Source organism: Mastigoproctus giganteus, chromosome 2 (assembly GCF_048544385.1).
Source record: "Mastigoproctus giganteus isolate SK-2022 chromosome 2, ASM4854438v1, whole genome shotgun sequence".
Lineage (NCBI taxonomy): Eukaryota > Metazoa > Arthropoda > Arachnida > Uropygi > Thelyphonidae > Mastigoproctus > Mastigoproctus giganteus.
In genome coordinates, this window is record NC_143576.1 from 209,187,182 (window position 1) to 209,205,049 (window position 17,868).

Genomic DNA, 17,868 nt, shown 5'->3' on the forward strand with positions numbered 1-17,868 from the left:
TGGAAGTTGATAGCTTAAATAAATTCAAGGAGGAAATGGACAAACTTTTAAAGGGAATGGTTGTGTGAATTTTTTTTTTTTTTTTTGACTGATGCTACATAAGCTCATATGCTTACTTTATTGCATCACATGCCTCTATTACTATTGTTTGTATCTCTTATAGAACCTATTGTTCTCTCTTATATCTCTTATAGAACTTATTAATCTATTGTTGCAGTTTTAAAGTGCACAAGGACTTTATGGACACCTTGTATAATAATTTTCATATTTATTCCAAGGAAATGATTAAAAATCATTTAAGTTTTACAACTTCTATGTTTACACTCATATTTGGATTATGTAGCATGCCAACAATGCTGATTGTTATGTCACACATGCTGCATCTCTAACAGTAACAGATTTCACTGTCTAACTGCCAAAAGGAATACCTATCTCCCACACAACACTATTTTGTATAGGAGACAGCACTGGTATTCTTGTATGTCACAGATGGCTGTCATATATGGCCATCTGTTGTGATAGTATACAGGGGTGTGCCTGTCACTCAGTTGGAGATTGAATCACATTGGAGAGTGGAGGAATTCTTGCAAGACTTCTGCACTTGGGCTGTAGCTAGCTGTTCTCTGGTAGAGGGATCCCCCCTTGAGTTTTTAAAGAAACAGTATTTCTTTTAGTTTATTGTAGCTTTTATATCAATGTGGTATTATGTATTTGGACCTTTTGTTTCTTTCACATACTCGCATATTCATGGTGTGTACTATGTATCACAGTAATAAACTTTCTAAGCATTTATAATTTTAATGGGTTATATTACTATTATAAGTCTTGCTTTTAATTTTTTTAAATAGAAAAAGCAGCTAGAACTTGGAGATAAGATGGACTTGGCTAGTTATTTGCTAAAACCAGTTCAGAGAATGGGGAAATATGCATTACTTCTAAAACAGTTATTAAAGGAATGTCCCGAAAGAGAAGCAGAACATCAGGATCTCAAGGTAACTCTTTGTCAATTTTACCATATTTTATTTTCCCATTTCTTTCCCTAGTACATAAAGGTCTTGTTATCTTTCTTTATTTTGAATATAAAATATATTGTTTGTGGTGCCACCTGTTTCTGTTATACAGTAAAATCTCTTTATACGTAATCTCTTTATATCTATATGTAAAATCTCTTGAAAGATCAGTGAATTCTCTATAATAGCAACCCAAAAATTTTCACCACTGTCTTGTTTTTTACTTTTTTATTGAAATAGTCATATTTTAAAGTGAAAGAACATTGAAGCTAATGATGAGCATGCAGGCTGACCATGAGAAAATCTTGTTGGCAATTTCACATGCTTCTTGGCCTAATGAAATTAACTTTGACTGGAAGTTCATTTCATTATAGGATATGTAGAAATTTTGGTTTATTGGTATGACTCCTATGAACTGGGTAGCTTTGCCAATGACAGGCAAAATTAAGATTTTACAAGCTGTGGATAATGGAATGTATTCTAAGATTGATATCACTAAACAGTTCAGTATTCTTAACAGTACACTGTTTGCCATGAAATATCAAAAAAATATTTAAAGCTTAGAGAAATCTGCTGCACCCAGGTAGACAGGTAAAATCAGTGCACAAAAGGCAAAGTATGTGGATCTTAAAAAGCTACTCTTAGAATGGCTAATGATAATGTGAACAAAAACCACTCCCATAGATATGCTGTCACGTATATTGTTACAAGAACATGTTATTTGACTTATTAATGTCTATTCTATGTCAGCAAGGTATAACAACCTTATATCTTGCTGAAATAATGGTGATTGGAGTTAAAATAAAAAAAAAAAAGTATATAACAAAATAAAAGGGTGGAACATGCAGTCAGTGTTTTCTAAATTTATCTAGACACTTGAGTTTTTTTTTTTTTTTTTTTTAAGGAATGTATAAAATAATTGTACTGAATGATAAATATAGGTATCAGTTTAAGTATTTCTTGTGAAAAAAAAAACTTATTTTTAGATGTTAACAAATAAAATAAAGAAGGTGAAAAATAATTGTTAATTAGGATCTTTAAAAATATTTTCAGGCAGCTGAGGAGATGGTCCGTTTTCAACTTCGACATGGAAATGATTTGTTAGCAATGGATGCACTTAGAGATTGTGATGTAAGTAGATGCTAATATGGTTTTGTGTGTGTGTGTGTGTGTGGGTTAGTTGATTGAGAGGAACATTGCATTGTCCATAATCCATATTATTATATGTTATTATTTCTCATCAAACTTTTATAAATACAATTTATAATATATATGATATATAAATAAATAATAGCTTCTGAGAAAAGAAAAGAAAAGAAAAAGGGAAAGGTAGCATAGCTACTAAAAAAAAGGCGAAAAAAATTAAAACACATTTTAAACACTTATAGAAATAAATACTTTTATAAAATCATATAGTCACATATTGCACAATCCTGGAGTCTCCTCAAGTGTCAATCGCTAGAATTGCACAAGACGACAGTATAGTGTCCTCTATTTCTAACATAAAGTATTTGCCATGGCAAAGTAAAATTAATAAATAGAATTAAGGGAAAGAGTGGAGGAAAAAATTTTTGAAAATTTTTTTCCATTTTTTTCCCAATCTTTCTTCCCTTTCCTTTTCGTATATATAGGGTTGTAAAGCATGGTGATGCAGATATTCATTTCACATATGCACTTCAGTTTCTGGCATGAATGACAGTGGATATCACTTGACCATGGAACATCCTTTGGAGTGATGAAGCCCACTTCTGCTTAAATGGACAAGTGAATATGCACAACTGTCGCATTTGGGCAACAGAAAACCCTCTAGTTATCCAAGAGGTCCCGTTGCATTCTCCAAAAGTGACAGTGTGGTGTGGATTTACAGCCACATTCATGATTGGGCCATATTTTTTTTGAACAGGTAACACTGACTGGACCCTGTACCTGTTCCATCACTGGACAGCAATATTATGAAATGTTGGAAAATTTCTTAATACCAGAGCTGCAACAATGTGGGTGTCTTCAGGATACCATATTCCTGCAAGATGGTGTGCTACTCCACATCCACCGTTGTGTCCAAAGATTGCTAAGGCAACACTTTACAGACAAACGGGTCATCAGCCGTTGTTTCCAGACATCTTGGCCACCCCGATCACCAGACATCACCCCCATGCGACTTCTGGTTGTAAGGTTTTTTGAAGAACCAGGTGTATTGGGAAGGATGTCAAACTCTGACAGATCTGAAGGACAGCATTAGACGTCATGTGCTGGCTATTCCAGTTACCTTCTGCTTTAGAGAATGCTGTTCTTCGAATGGAAACTGTTATTGACCAAAATGGAGGACACATTGAACAGTTGTAGCGCTGTTCAAGTGATTTGTATTGCCACAGTGCCATGTAGTGACAAATTTTGTAACTAATTTTTTTTTCCAATAAATGGCGAGCGCATTCTTTATTGTATCTGTTTTCCAAATTTCTCTTCAGTACAAGCCTTAGAACTTGCTTCAGAGCCCTCTACATAGGGATACTTTAATTTTAAAAACCCTGTATATATATATATATATATTATATGAAAAGGAAAGGAAAGGGAAGAAAGAGTGGGGGAAAAAACAAATTAAACACCATGTAGATATAAATAAATACTTATATATATAAAAAAATCTATTGTTGTATATCACACAATCCTGGTGTTTCTTCAAGTGTCAACCACCAGAATTGCATGACAAGATGACAATATAGTGTGTTCTCTGTTTCTAACATAAAGTACATGCCATGGCAAAATAAAATTAATAAATAGCATTAATTAAGGAGGAGGAAAAAAAATTTTTTTTTGAGAAATCTGAAGTAAAATTATACTAGAAAATATGGGTATAAGAGAAGATATGTAGAAAGCTGGCATGTAATTTAAGGTTGACATGACAGAGGAACAAAACCAAAATCTATATATATATAGATAGATGAAAAAATCAAATAAAGAACTATAAATATAGGATAAAGCCAAGAGTAGTAAGCACCCAATGGCAGGAATAGTGGTAAGGCGCACATGGAAGTAAAAACAGTAAATATACTGCAGCAGATGTACAAATTACTGAGACAACAGTAAAAGAAAGATAGAGAAATTATGTAGAACATGATAATAGAATGGATAATTAAAACTAAAGAAGATATAGACTGAATAGTTATAAAAGCGAACTTACCTAATATGTTGTGAACAAACCACATCATATATATATATATATATACAGGGTGTCTCAAAAATATAGGTACAAACGTTTAGGGGAGGTAGGTAATATCTAAAGGAATGTGAATCGCGTAGGAACCCATAATCGGAAATGTTATGATGTGGTTACAAAGGAACTGGATGCAAAAAATAATTTTGATATCATATATTTGGATTTCAGGAAAGCTTTTGACACTGTTGCGCATGGAAGACTATTGTACAAATTGGAGCAGAATGGTATTAAGGGTAAGTTGCTACAATGGATAAAAGGATGGTTAAGTGGGAGAAGACAGAGGGTGATAATCAATGGGTACTGCTCTTCGTGGACTAATGTTATTAGTGGAGTCCCACAGGGTTCGGTGTTAGGTCCACTGTTGTTTTGTATATTTATCAATGATATTGATGAAGGTATATCAGGCTTAGTGTCGAAGTTTGCAGATGATACAAAGGTTGGCAGGGTTGTTAATGACAGTAATGGCAGTGTGCTACTGCAACAGGATCTAGATAATTTGGGCAGATGGGCTAAGAAGTGGCAACTGAAGTTTAACCTTGACAAATGCAAAGTGCTGCATATGAGTAGAAGTAACCCAAGAGAAAACCAAGAAGTAACCCAACTGTGTCGTACTACACATAAGGTGGTAGAAAATGAAAAAGACCTGGGAGTAATTGTGCAGTCAGATATGAAGTTTTCTGAGCAATGCAGACAGGCTGCCAGGGCAGGTCATGGGTTTTGTCAATGATATATAGGAATTTTTCTAGCAGGGAAAAGGAGGTGATTGTCCTTCTGTATGAGGCAATGGTAAGGCCATGCCTTGAGTACTGCATACAGGTCTGGAGGCCTCATTTTAGGAAGGATGTACTACAGAGAAGGGCAACAAGGTTGGTGAGGGGAATGAAGGGATCCTCTTACCAAGAGAGGCTTAAGTTCTGCAAATTGCAGTGGCTGGACACTAGGCACCTGCACGGTGATCTGATTGAGGTGTATAAGGCCCTGAATGGGTTGAGCATGCTGAATTCTGATGGGATCCTTCCACTTGTTCAGATTACGAACCTAAGGGAGCATAAATTCAAATTAAGAAATGACAGATGTAGAATAGATGTGCGGAAATTTTCCTTTAGCCAACGGGTGGTTAATTGCTGGAACAAACTTCCATCTGTCATTGTGGAAGTTGATAGGTTGAATAAATTTAAGGAGGAACAGGACAGGCATTTGGAGGGAATGGTGTGATTTTTTTTTTTTTTTTTTTTTCGGCTGATGCTGCATAAGCTCATACACTTGCTTTCTTGCATCACATGCCACTACTACGTCACGGGAAAGTAGTAGCAGAAATGACACAAGACAGTAATTAGTGGCAAACATTTATTTGACATAATATTAACAATGGAGTACGAGATGGATGCATTTCATGACGTTACAACAGATGCTCGAAGGTTCCACCATGAGACACGATGCATGCATGACACCAACACAACATGGATTGGCGGACATGGTCAAACACACCTAGAGTTTCTTTGACAGTAGCAGCAGTGCAGACAAGTCTCGCCACGAGATCCATTTCCATCTCCACAGGCGATTCATACACGATAGGAGGCCCCCCCGACAGAAAGAAATCAAGGCTCGATAAATCAGGTGAGCGTGGGGGCCAGGCAACGGGTCCACCACGGCAAATTCATCGACACCCAAAACACCTGTTCAAATGGGCAGGTGCCCCGTCAAGTTGAAACCAAATGTTGCAGCTCAAATTTGCTGGAACATCGTCAAGTAACCCTGGTAGAACTTGTTCAAGAAAGATCACATATTTAGTGGAGTTCGTGCGGGATGGTAACAGGTATGGGCCGACTAAGCAGTTACCGACCATACCTGCCCACAAATTTATTGCGAAGCAATGTTGTGCTGCATGGGGGCACACACCGTGTGGGTTGTCATGAGCCCACACATGAGCATTGTGCTGAGTGAAATAAGCCTCATCTGTGACCAAAACATAGGCCCGAAAATTCAAGTCTTGAACACTTTCTTGGAGAAACCACTGCGCAAAAGCTACACGTTCAGGATGATCTTGGGGGAGCAGTAACTGAACCCTTTGGAGATGAAAGGGGTGTAAGGAATCATTGTGCCAGACATGCTGTACACTGCAACAAGAACTCCTTAGGCAGAGGCAACGGCACGTGTGCTGGTAGTAGGATTATTCTGGACGGCATTCAACAAACCTTCTTCCATGGCGGGAATTCACGTCGAACGTGGTCTGCCCGCACTACTCCTGTTACCTCTAAATGACCCATAATCGCACAAATTTTGATGCACACGTGCAAACATGTCTGTCTGTGAAGCGTTTTCCATAAATTTGTTGAGTGGCTCATTCATTGCCCTCTGCTAATCCATACACTAGGTGCATGTCTGCCAGCTCACAGTTTGTATATCGATGCATGCTCTTTGTGCGGCGACTACTGCTTGAATGAGCAAACCAGAAATTTTCCCTCTCGCGAACTGATGAACAGCGCCGTCTACCGACTTACGGTGACGTTTCCGGTTATGGGTTCCTATGCGATTCATATTCCTTTAGATGTTACCTACCTCCCCTAAACGTTTGTACCAATATTTTTGAGACACCCTGTATAAATGAGTTTTTTTCAATATAACTCTTTAAAGGAAGGAAAAGTTTAAAGAGTTGCACAGAAAAGAGGTATACAGTAGATGAAATGGTTTCAGTGAAAGCAAGTTTAATAAATTAGGTATGACAGATGCACCTAAAAGCACAAAGCAGCATTAAAGGATGCAAGAGTATATGTAAGTTGTAATAATATTAATTTAATTAAGTATGCATACATGGATGTGAAAGTTACACAAGGTGACAGTAACTATAAGGGTGAGGAAAGTAGAAACAGTAGATTGGTGAAAGGTGAAAGAATGTTAATATCCTAGAGGTTTTGATGAATTAAGTAAATTATGGGCTGAATTTCCTAGCCAATATGAAGTGGGGGGCACAGTAAAGTAAAATTAGTACAACAAAATACTAATAAAATAAAAATAAAATGAAAATGGTATAGCTGTCATTGGTATGGGGAGAACATATAATGCAAAAATGCTTGATCTAATTTCAGCTGAAATAAATATTGATACATGATCAGGTATTTCAACAGGGGACTACACCTGACCATGTATCAGGAACTATGTTTCTATACTTGTCCATAGTAGTAGAAGAAAAGTGAAAGGCCAAAAAGGGATGAAAAGAAATTGGCATTTTCTAATACAGTATGGGCCCACAATGTGTCTCAACACAATGTAATTTATTTAGGTAAAAATAAGTATCAAGTTGGGATAAAAATGGTTAATATAAATATGTGGAATTTAGTGTAGGATTTAATTTTGTAAAGATAAGAAATCAATGTATTTCACAAAATAGATTTGGAACAAGCAAATGGTATAAGGGTGAGGTATTAAATTGAGGATGGGGAAGGGAAAAAGGATTATTTAAATAAATAAAGATGAAAAATAGCAATAGAAGTAGGATAGTAGGAGCATTCGTTTCACCCTCATATTACACTAATAATTTAGTGAATAGGAAGAACTTTAGAATTAGACAGCAGAAAGATAAAAATGTATAGAAAAAGTTATTGAATAACACTAAGCTTGCTGGGGTTGTTAAGTCCAACCTTGTAGTAAGGGCCCTGGCATTTGTAAGCGTTAGTATAAAAGGGAGCTAATACCAAATGCTCGTATTGAAAGGAAAAATACGAGTGTTGAAACATGCCGAGAAACGAATCTAAAATGAAACCGAAAGTATGATAAGACAGTGAAAGTACGTGATACCTGGAGTATTTTAAGAAATGTGCAGATAAAATGAGCTGGTGGGAAAAATAAAGGTGGGGAGCTGAAATGCACAAATTCCAACCATGTTTCTTTTTCTTTTCCAACGCTAATTATAAAGTATCTCCATGCACTTGTATTCTAAATACAAATGCATGGAGATAATTTAATCTTCCAAACAGCTATTGTTCTTCTTCCAAACAGCTATTGTTCACTCTGTACAAATCGCAAATCCACCCTACCATGGAATATTGTTCCCACATCTGGGGTGGTGCTTCCAAAACCCCTCTCAGGCTTCTAGATTCCATTCAGAAGAGGGCAGTTAGGTTAATTAATGATTCATCTCTAACTGAGGCTCTCCACTCACTGTCTCATAGACGTACTGTTTCTGCTGCATGCCTTTTCTACAGATACTTTCATGGGCACTGTTCTTCTGAATTGGCTTCTATAATTCCTGCTCTCTCTCTCTCTTTCAAAACAACCCGAACATGTACCGCTGCCAGCCGACATCCATTTACTGTCCAACTTCAAACTCGCAGAACCAAATTTTCATCTTCCTTGTTTATTCATTCAACTGCTGTTTTCTGGAACAACCTTCCTTCATATGTATTTCCTGAAAATTGCAGTCTACAGAAGTTCAAGTCTAATGTCAACAAATATCTTCTTTCATCTTCTCAACCTCCAACCCAAGCACGGTACTAAGTACTATAGGTTCTAATACCTCTTGTGTTAGGCCTTCGTAGCCGAGTGGTCAAGAGCAGGAGTGCAGTAGCACATGCTCTTTGAGTAGATTGGGGTTTCAAGCCCCTGACGTAAAGACAATGCTGTCGATCTGCCAACCCGCACTGGACCAGCGTGGCAGATTGTGGTCCATTTCCCTTAGCATGAATTGTTGAGGAGGTTTGCATCCTGCAATGGGTTGATAATGGCTGCACTTTACCTGTTGTGTTTGGGGTTTTCATAAAACAAAAAAAGGAAAAAATAGAATCACTGACAATAACTAGCTCCTGTGCGACCAGAGCATTCTGTCTTGAAGATTGTCACAGTTGAATGAAGCCAGCTATTCTAACTCAGTTTGTGAAAAGAATTGCTGGAACATAAAAACAGTTGAAATTTGGAAACAAGGTGAAATCCAACCTCTGTTTACGTGAATTGTTTTTAGGTCCTAAATTCATCACTGAAGTGGGTCCCACATGTTAGATACACCGTATATATCTGCCTCATAAAGACTCCTCCTATACATTCATGATAAAATTAACAAGCAAATGAGAATGGAAGTTTCTCTGAATGATTGTCTGCTAGTACAAGCTATGCTCTGGACATTCAAACTATGGATTAAATTTCATTTTAACATTGGTAGGAGGGTATCACATGATAGCATAAAGTTTATCTTGTTCCTGATTCAATCTGCTGGAGCATGTTGTTTACTGTAATAAACAAATCAAATACACAAGTAGAGTGCTAATATGCACAGGTTGCTTTTAAAGCAAACTAGTTGAGGCGCTAAAAAGAAACCAAAAGATTTGACAACTTTTACTTGCATTTTCCACTGCAGATAAAAATAATTTTTACTGCTGATATAAATTTTGAAATGTTCTTGGAAGGTAAACAGGGTCTCTTTGTGTTGTGTTCAGGGGAAACTGACCTTTTTGAAATAAATAGTGCAGAATCACTTGGGTAAGTAGATATCTAACCTACTGACTACTGCTGGGTTAATCAGTTTTTAGGTATGTTTGCATATATTATATATATACAGTTGTGCCCCCATATTCACTGATTCAGTTACCCGCGGTTAACCATGGGGAAAAAAAAAAGAAAAAACTTAACATGTACTACTTGTGTGTCCAATACAATGCTTCCCTTTATTTTTTACAATGTCGCGTATGGTTTGGTCAACAACATTATAATGGTTCTTTAGAGATTTAATGGATGCACCATTTTCAAACTTTTAAATAATTTCAAGATTTTATTTAATTTGAAATCACAACTCTTGCATTTGCCCATCATTTTCACGATTTCTAAACAAAAAAAAAAGTTACTATAAAAAAAAAAAAAATTCCGACATCCCTGACATAAATAACGAAACAAAATTTGTCCTTTTGCAGTGCAGTGGAACATAACAATTGACGAGACGCACTAAATCAAACTAAACATTTGGTCTCTCTTTTTTTCTTTTATTATTATTTTTTTTTTTTTCTTTTGAGCGGTAAACAGGGTCTCTTATTGTTGCAGCGGGGGTTGCAAGATAATAGGTACACTAATCTCCCAATGACGACTTATAACGCTGATTCTTGTCGCTCATTTACAACTTGCAAAATATTTGTTTATACCTATTCTAGTTATTACTTGAATTTTATAATTTCTGGTTGATTTTTTTTTTTTTTTTAATTTGGAGTCTTGAAGTGTTGTCCCGATTAATCCAATCCCGGTAAATCGAGAATCTGCTGTACTTTATTATTACCATATATAATGTTGGTAATGTCTTACTGTGTATTTAATTTATCAATTAAACTTTATTATATGTATGTATGTATGTACAAGAAAATCACGTTATATATGGGATCAGTAGGTGTTCACTTATATCTGTGGTTTCAGCCATCCACGGTAGGTCTTGGAACGTATCCCCTGCGGATACAGGGGGTCTTACTGTATGTGCTTCTTGTCTATCCATCTGCACGTAACATAGTGACTCCCAGTGGACAGATTTTCATAAAATTTTATATTTGGGTCTTTTAAAAATATTTTGCAAGCCATTTCAACTTTCATTAAAATCTGACAAATAGAAATCTGAAAATTATTATTTTTTCCATACAAATTGTAAGGAAAAAAGAAATAAATAGATTAAATGTAATTAATTTAATGCAGTACTGTTAGCTTTAGACAGTCCATGTATACTTTGCGTGTATTGTTATGCAAGACATCATAAACACGTCATTTTTCAAGAGATTTGTATGTGCAAAGAGAAAAGGCACCAGACCGTACCAAGATGGCACTAAGGCAGTTAAAGGTTGATTAAGAATATTAGTTGTGAAATTTTATGAATGTTACTTGATAATATATGTGCATGTTATATTAACTACATGATATTCAAGTTATGAGTGAGAAAAAAAAAAGAGAGTAATACAGAAGGAGAGTAATAAATATTATACAATTTTAAATAAACTAAATGGCTAAGCTTTATAGAGTTTTATTATATCAAGTTATAATTAATTGATAAGGAGATAACTATATTTACTTTTCATTTCTATTAATCAAAAAAAAAAAAAAAAGAAAAAAAAAATCATTTAATTTAAGAAGGAAACACAAATGAGCCCAAAATGTAATGCACTGTATACATTAACTACCTTGTTTTTATAGAGATTAGCTCTCTGCAAATTTTTCTGTCTGATACAGTTCTCAGTTAACATATGGTTTTAATATTTTTTGTGAAAGAACAGTTTCATGGTTATTTTAGTTTGCTGTCACCACCATTTTTTGATTTTAGGTAAATGTAAAAGAGCAAGGTAGATTAATGAGACAGGACGAGTTTCTTGTGTGGCAAGGTAGATCAAGGAAATCTTTGAGGCATGTTTTCTTATTTGAAGACCTTATACTTTTTAGCAAAGCTCGCCGTGATCCTGATCACAAAGGACATGAAATATACCAATATAAGCACAGCATTAAGGTAACCCCATTTGATTCATTATTTAGAGAAAATAGAAATTGTAAAGTATGTAAATTAAATTAATCACACATTAAGCTAATCATATATATGTATGTGAGAGACGTTGTTGTTGTTGTTGTAGGGTTTAGACAAATTAGCAACTTAGCCCACATTGCACTGTTGTATATATTATTTCTCTATAAGCATTATGGGCAAATTTTTGTGTTATGTAGACTGAAAAATCCAAATAACTCATGGGCAACTCTCTTGGATTAAGAATGACAAACTACTGCCTACAATTCCTGCCATCTGTGACTAGAGGGATTTATAAATTTCTCCAGTCATAGATGGGTATCAAACGCAGACCTCTCCAAGTGGTGAAACCACTATACTGTCATAGAGAGTGCGTGCGCGCGCACACACACACACACACACACACACACACACTTATGTAAATTAGACTTTATGTAAGATTTTGCAGGCCAATGCAAACTGAAAAAAATATGGAAACGTATTTTGCATCCTGTAGGAATAAATGGAGATATTGTGAAAATATCATAGCATGAACCCAATAACACATTGTTTTTTTTTTTTTGGTAATTCATTCCAAGACCTTGGGAGTTGAAATTTTCGTTATATAACTTTCTAAAAGGTCATTTTTATAATGCAAATTGTATTAGTTTTATGTAAGTTTATGTCAAATAAGTTCAACACAAAAATTACTTTTAAATAAAGGATGCAAAAACAAAACACACGGCCAATGTGTTTACAAATGCTGCTGTTGGCTGAGAGGAAGGGTTACACGGTTCAGCCAGCGAATTTACTACACTTTCATCATTATCATATGTTCCGTTAAGAATCAATTTTGAACACCTTTGTGGTATTTTCCTAAAGCACATTTCTGGAGGTCACTACCATAAAACAATTTGCACTTTCCAGTTTATTGGACTTTTCTGTTAGTGCAATCTATTATAAACAGGTAGTAAACTCTATCTTATACCTTATTGCATTTGCGATAATACCGATAGCTGGAAGTCTGTGGGTTTTTACGTTATTATGATGAAATGAAATATTATGGTTTTTTATATTCAGAATCTTCTCTTCATTCCTATTTACCTTTTACAATGATGAAGGGAAAGTGACCAATGGAAAGTGCAAGTGGTGGCAGTGCTAGGAAACAAAACAAAATTGATTCAGAAATGAAGATGAAAATGATTAAGAAGTATGAAGCAGGACAAAGTTTGTCATCAAACTTGCACAGGAATTATCTCTGCTTCAACAGTGAATACTATTTTAGAGGACAGTGCACATATAAAAGAACATGTTAAAGGATAAACACATTTAAGATCAACAGTGATCACAAAACAGCATTCAGGTGCTATATCAAAGATGGAAAATCAGATTCAGAAGCAAATGCTCCTGAGTCTAATGGTCATTCAAGCAAAATCAAGAAGTATTGAGGATAAGTATGGCAAACCCCAAGCCAAGTCCCCCAAGAACCCAAAGTTCATAGCAAGCAACGGGTGGTTTAATAGGTTCAAACATCGCACTGGTTTCCACAACGTTAAAGTAAAATTTTTGTAATTGCACACCTTTGCAATTTTGTACACTTCTGTCATTTTTCCTGTGCATGAGATAAAAAAAAAAATTGAATAAATAATTCTATATACGTGTTAATTGAACATTTCTTTTTTGCTTCAATCAAATTCAGCATGCATAATTGCGAGTGTTGCATAAGTATTTAGGGAAATTCTGACTTACGTAGAGTTCTGCAGAATGCAACCCTTACGTAAGACACGGAGTGACTGTGTATATATATATATATATATAATGTAAATTATGAATATATCAACAGAATGGCAAGCCAAGAAAGAAGTGAATACAATTAACACCACTAACATAACTATAGCAGTAAAGGGGGGGGAATAAATTGAGAATAAGAGGAATATGCTCCTAAAAAAATTTGAATAAATGCCAGTTAACATGAATTAGTAGGGCCTGCTTGATGACAACATGTCTGAATTGAGTGAAATATCATTATGAATGGAAAAAAGGAAATGGAAATCTAATGATGGCAGTGTCACGTCACAGCGAAATCAGCAATGACCCTCAGTAACTCTTGCCTGCTAGTCTCTATACAGACTACCCTCAAGTAACACAAAGAAACTGTTTTCCCAGTAGCAACATTTGTGGCATGGACAGACCTGAATAAATTTATACTAGATCAGGTTCATAATCCCGCTATAGCAGTGTATTCTGTGCAGGAATTATAAAACAAAAGGAAATTGTTTTAGCTCGGCTCCACGTAGGGAACAGCCATCATAGACATTCTTTTCTACTGAGGGCCAATGATCCCCTCCATGCCCCTATGTGTTTGCACAGTAACACCATATTAACTATCAAACATATTTATTGAATACCAGAATTTTATCAGTGCATGCCCATTTATGTTTTCGTGCTTTTAATCATATGATTGGACATTATACACTCAGTAAGATTTTATCTGGTAAATTTTTCAATTTTTTACAAGTTATAAACTCGTACAATTATATATACATTGGCGTCAAAGAAAGTACATCACCTAGGAATTTCACATTTATAACTCTTTTTCCGCAATGACTAGCATCACAAATTGAAATATAAACCAGAGATATTTATTAATAGTTAAGGCGAAGCTAAGTAATATTTGTCAGGTGCTCCCAAATTATACAAAATGAGTATTTGCAACCTTTATACAACAGGTTTGGTAAACATGACAATTATGGCTGAAATGTTATCAGAAGCCCTCAATTTGCTTCAGTTTATCATTTTAAATGGAAAACAAAATGAAAGGTTCACCAGGTGCAAACTAATATTCAGTGGAACTACCTCTGGCCCTGATGACAGCAGCACACCGTCGAAGCATTGGCAAGATCAATTTCTGAGGATAATCAACTGATAGTTTGTGGTTCCAAACACGAATTATGGCTTCCTGAAGTTCATGAAGGATCTTTGGTTTCTTTCTGGCAACTGCAGATTACACACGATGAACAGTTCTCTATAGGATTCATGTCTGGGCTGTTTCCTGACCAGCTAAGGGTTGTAATGAACCGTTCTTCCAACCATTTTTTCACCTGTAACAAATGTAAACACATTACTGTCAAACCTCTAATGCAGAAATGAAGCTAAAGTAACTACAGAAGTGCCTACTTATACTTTTCACCCAATGACAAGGAGCAGAGTCGTCCTGAAAGATGCAGTTACTTGGTAGGTTGAAATGATCTCTAATAGTTGGCAGCAATTTGCCTTCCAATATAGCCAGGTATCCATTGGCATTTACAGAACCATTTATAAACTGCAGGTGACCTACTCCGTGATATGAAATGTACCCCATATTATTTGCTTGGTAGGGAATTTCACTGTAGACACCATACAGTCTGGATGGTACTCTTCACCATGTCTACGGAGAATTGTTTGTCTCCCATCAGAGCCATGCAGGTTGAATTTCTTCTGATCCGAGAATATAACTGACTTCCACTGCTCAGGGGTCCATTTGACATGCTCCACTCCTGTATGTTCTTCCCATTCTTTTTTCAGCTCAGATGAAGAAGCTTTATGGTTTTTAAGGCAAAAGCGCTTTAAAACGCAGTTCTGTTTTGGCATAGAGACTCGTTTGCATCCAGTTCCTTTTTTCCTATCAGCAGAACCAGTATTCTTGAGTTTGAAAAGAATTCTACTCACTGTAAAATGGTTACAAAACACTCTATAAGCAATATGATAGGAAGAACATCCTTCCTCATGTAAAGCAACAATAGCACTCTTTCTTCGTGGCATCACCTGCACATAACTCACCATCCTGACACAAGCAAGGAATGACTGCAACTCTTGCAGAGTATGTTATATAGCTGAAAGTAACAGCTATTATGTCATCGCCTATGAGTGTCAAGCTTATCTGATGCAATTTGTAAAAAATATTGCCATATATAAACATTATTCAGATGCCAATTACAATTTTAAGGGGTACAAACTATGCACTTTTTTTGAACACCAGTGTATATAAGTGCATTTTTAATAATTATCGTGCTCTTATGTTCAGAGTTGCTGCTTTTCGATTATATACATTCTAACATGTAACCTACAAATAGGTTATATGTTAGAATTTTATGTATTTTATTTTTGAACTTGATGTATCATGGTTTAAGTTGCTTGTATAAATATTTTTTTAGCTATTGATGGAGCTCAAGTTGTAGAATAATATTTGTAAGGCTGATTAGCATTAGTAGAGGCATATGATGAAAGAAAGAAAGCTTATACTGCATCAGCAAAAAAAAAAAAATCACCTCTTCCCAATTCACCCATCCAGTCACTGCAAATATTTAGTTTAGTAGAGCCTTAAATTTATTTAAGCTCTCAACTTCCACAACAACAGATGGAAGTCTGTTCCAGCAATCAACTACCTGCCGGCTAAAGGCAAATTTCTGCACATCTATTCTACAACTGTCTTTCTTCAATTTCAATCTATGCCCCCTCAAGTTTGTAATCTGAGCAAGCGGAAGAATCCCACCAGCATTGAGCCTGCTCAAAACATTCAAAGCTTTATACACCTCAATCAGATCATTTCGCAGGTGCCTAGTCTTCAAATGATGCAACTTGCAGTACTTAAGCCTTTCTTCGAAAGAGCACCTCCTTTGTTCTTCTCACAAATCTTGTTGCCCTTTTCTGTACTTGTTCTAGCAACTCTACATGCTTTCTAAAATGAGGCATCCACACCTGTATGCAGTACTCAAGGTGTGGCCTGACCATTGCCTTATAAAGGAATAATCACCTCCTTCTCTCTGCTAGCAAATTTCCTCGATATTATTGACAAGACTCCATGACCTGCTGTGGCAGTCAATCTGCATTGCTCAGAGAACTTTATATCTGACGGCACAAATACCCCCTGCGCTTTTTAATCCTCCACTTCACTGAGTGTAGTACCGCACTGTTGGTATGTTTACCTTGGGTTACTGCTACCCATATGCAGACTTTGCATTTTTCAATGTTAAACTTCAGTTACCACTTCTCAGCCCATCTGCCTAACTTTACTAGATTCTGTTGCAGTAGCATACTGTCATTAACAACCCTGCCAACCTTTGTATCATCTGCAAACTTCGACATTAAGCCTGATATGCCTTCATCAATATCATTGATAAATACACAAAACAACAATGGGAACCTGCACCAAACCCTGGAGGACTCCACAAATAACATTAGTTGCTCTTAATGCCATACCGCTCTTATCTGTACATGCAAAATTATTTTTTGCATCCAGTTCCTTTGTGACCACATTGTAGTATCCAATCAAATTGTTAAGACAAGATTTCCCCTTTACAAACCCATGCTGTGCTTTGAACTATTACTGCAATCTTGTCTAGATGATCCTGCAATGCTTCTTTAATGAGTGACTCTATTATTTTCCCTGGAATAGAAGTTAAACTAACAGGTATATAGTTATTTGTGTCACCCTTTGTGAATTGGGGATACATTTATCCCCAATTCACATTGTATCCCCAATACAATGTATTGGGGATACATTGAACATCTGCAGTCCATGTGGCCCTTCCTTGAATCTAAGGATGCTCTCAAAATTATGGATAAGGGTTTTCTTACTTCCCTCGCTGCCTCCTTCAATATGGCTGGATAGATTCCATCCACCCCAGCTGCCTTTTTATGTTTAACTTCAACAATTTCTCCTCTACTTTGCTTCCCGTTATTACAAAATCATTTAGCTCTATGTTAGAGTTTAGTAAACGTCTGTCCTCTCCTTCCTTACAGAATTCCTCATGTGTGAATGTATATGCAAAATACTCATTCAGTTTGTCAGTTAACTAAGCAGAATCATCAACAGTCACACCATCGATATTAAGTGGACCTGTCTGATTCATCCCCTTCCTTCTAGAGTTTAAATAAGTAAAAAAGTCTTTGTTGTTTTTCTTTGCATCCTTTGCAAAAGATTTCTCGTAATCAGCCTTTGCTTGCCTAACCTCCTTTGTGACTTGATTACAGACTAGTTTATATCTACCATAGGCTTCTGTGTTGCCTGATAATTTATATGCATCCCATGCATTTTTCTTCTGCCACAAGCTTCATTAGTTCTGACATCTGACCTCCATTTAGGCCTAAATCTTGAACAGTATTTCTACATTGGTATGAAAAACCTAGTAGGTTCCAAGATTAATTCCTTGAAGGCT

At 35.9% G+C, this 17,868-nt stretch overlaps 1 protein-coding gene across 3 annotated transcripts in view; it reads left to right on the forward strand.

The window, feature by feature from the left end:
• LOC150090018 (pleckstrin homology domain-containing family G member 4B-like) overlaps positions 1-17,868 on the forward strand; it is a 1,014,666-nt gene that overhangs the window by 968,828 nt on the left and 27,970 nt on the right. For all 3 annotated transcript variants that reach the window (XM_090389713.1, XM_090389714.1, XM_090389715.1), the window contains 3 exons: positions 849-992; positions 2,064-2,141; positions 11,501-11,680. In XM_090389713.1, the coding sequence (XP_090245839.1) occupies positions 849-992; positions 2,064-2,141; positions 11,501-11,680 (402 nt within the window). The remainder of the gene's footprint in view (positions 1-848; positions 993-2,063; positions 2,142-11,500; positions 11,681-17,868) is intronic.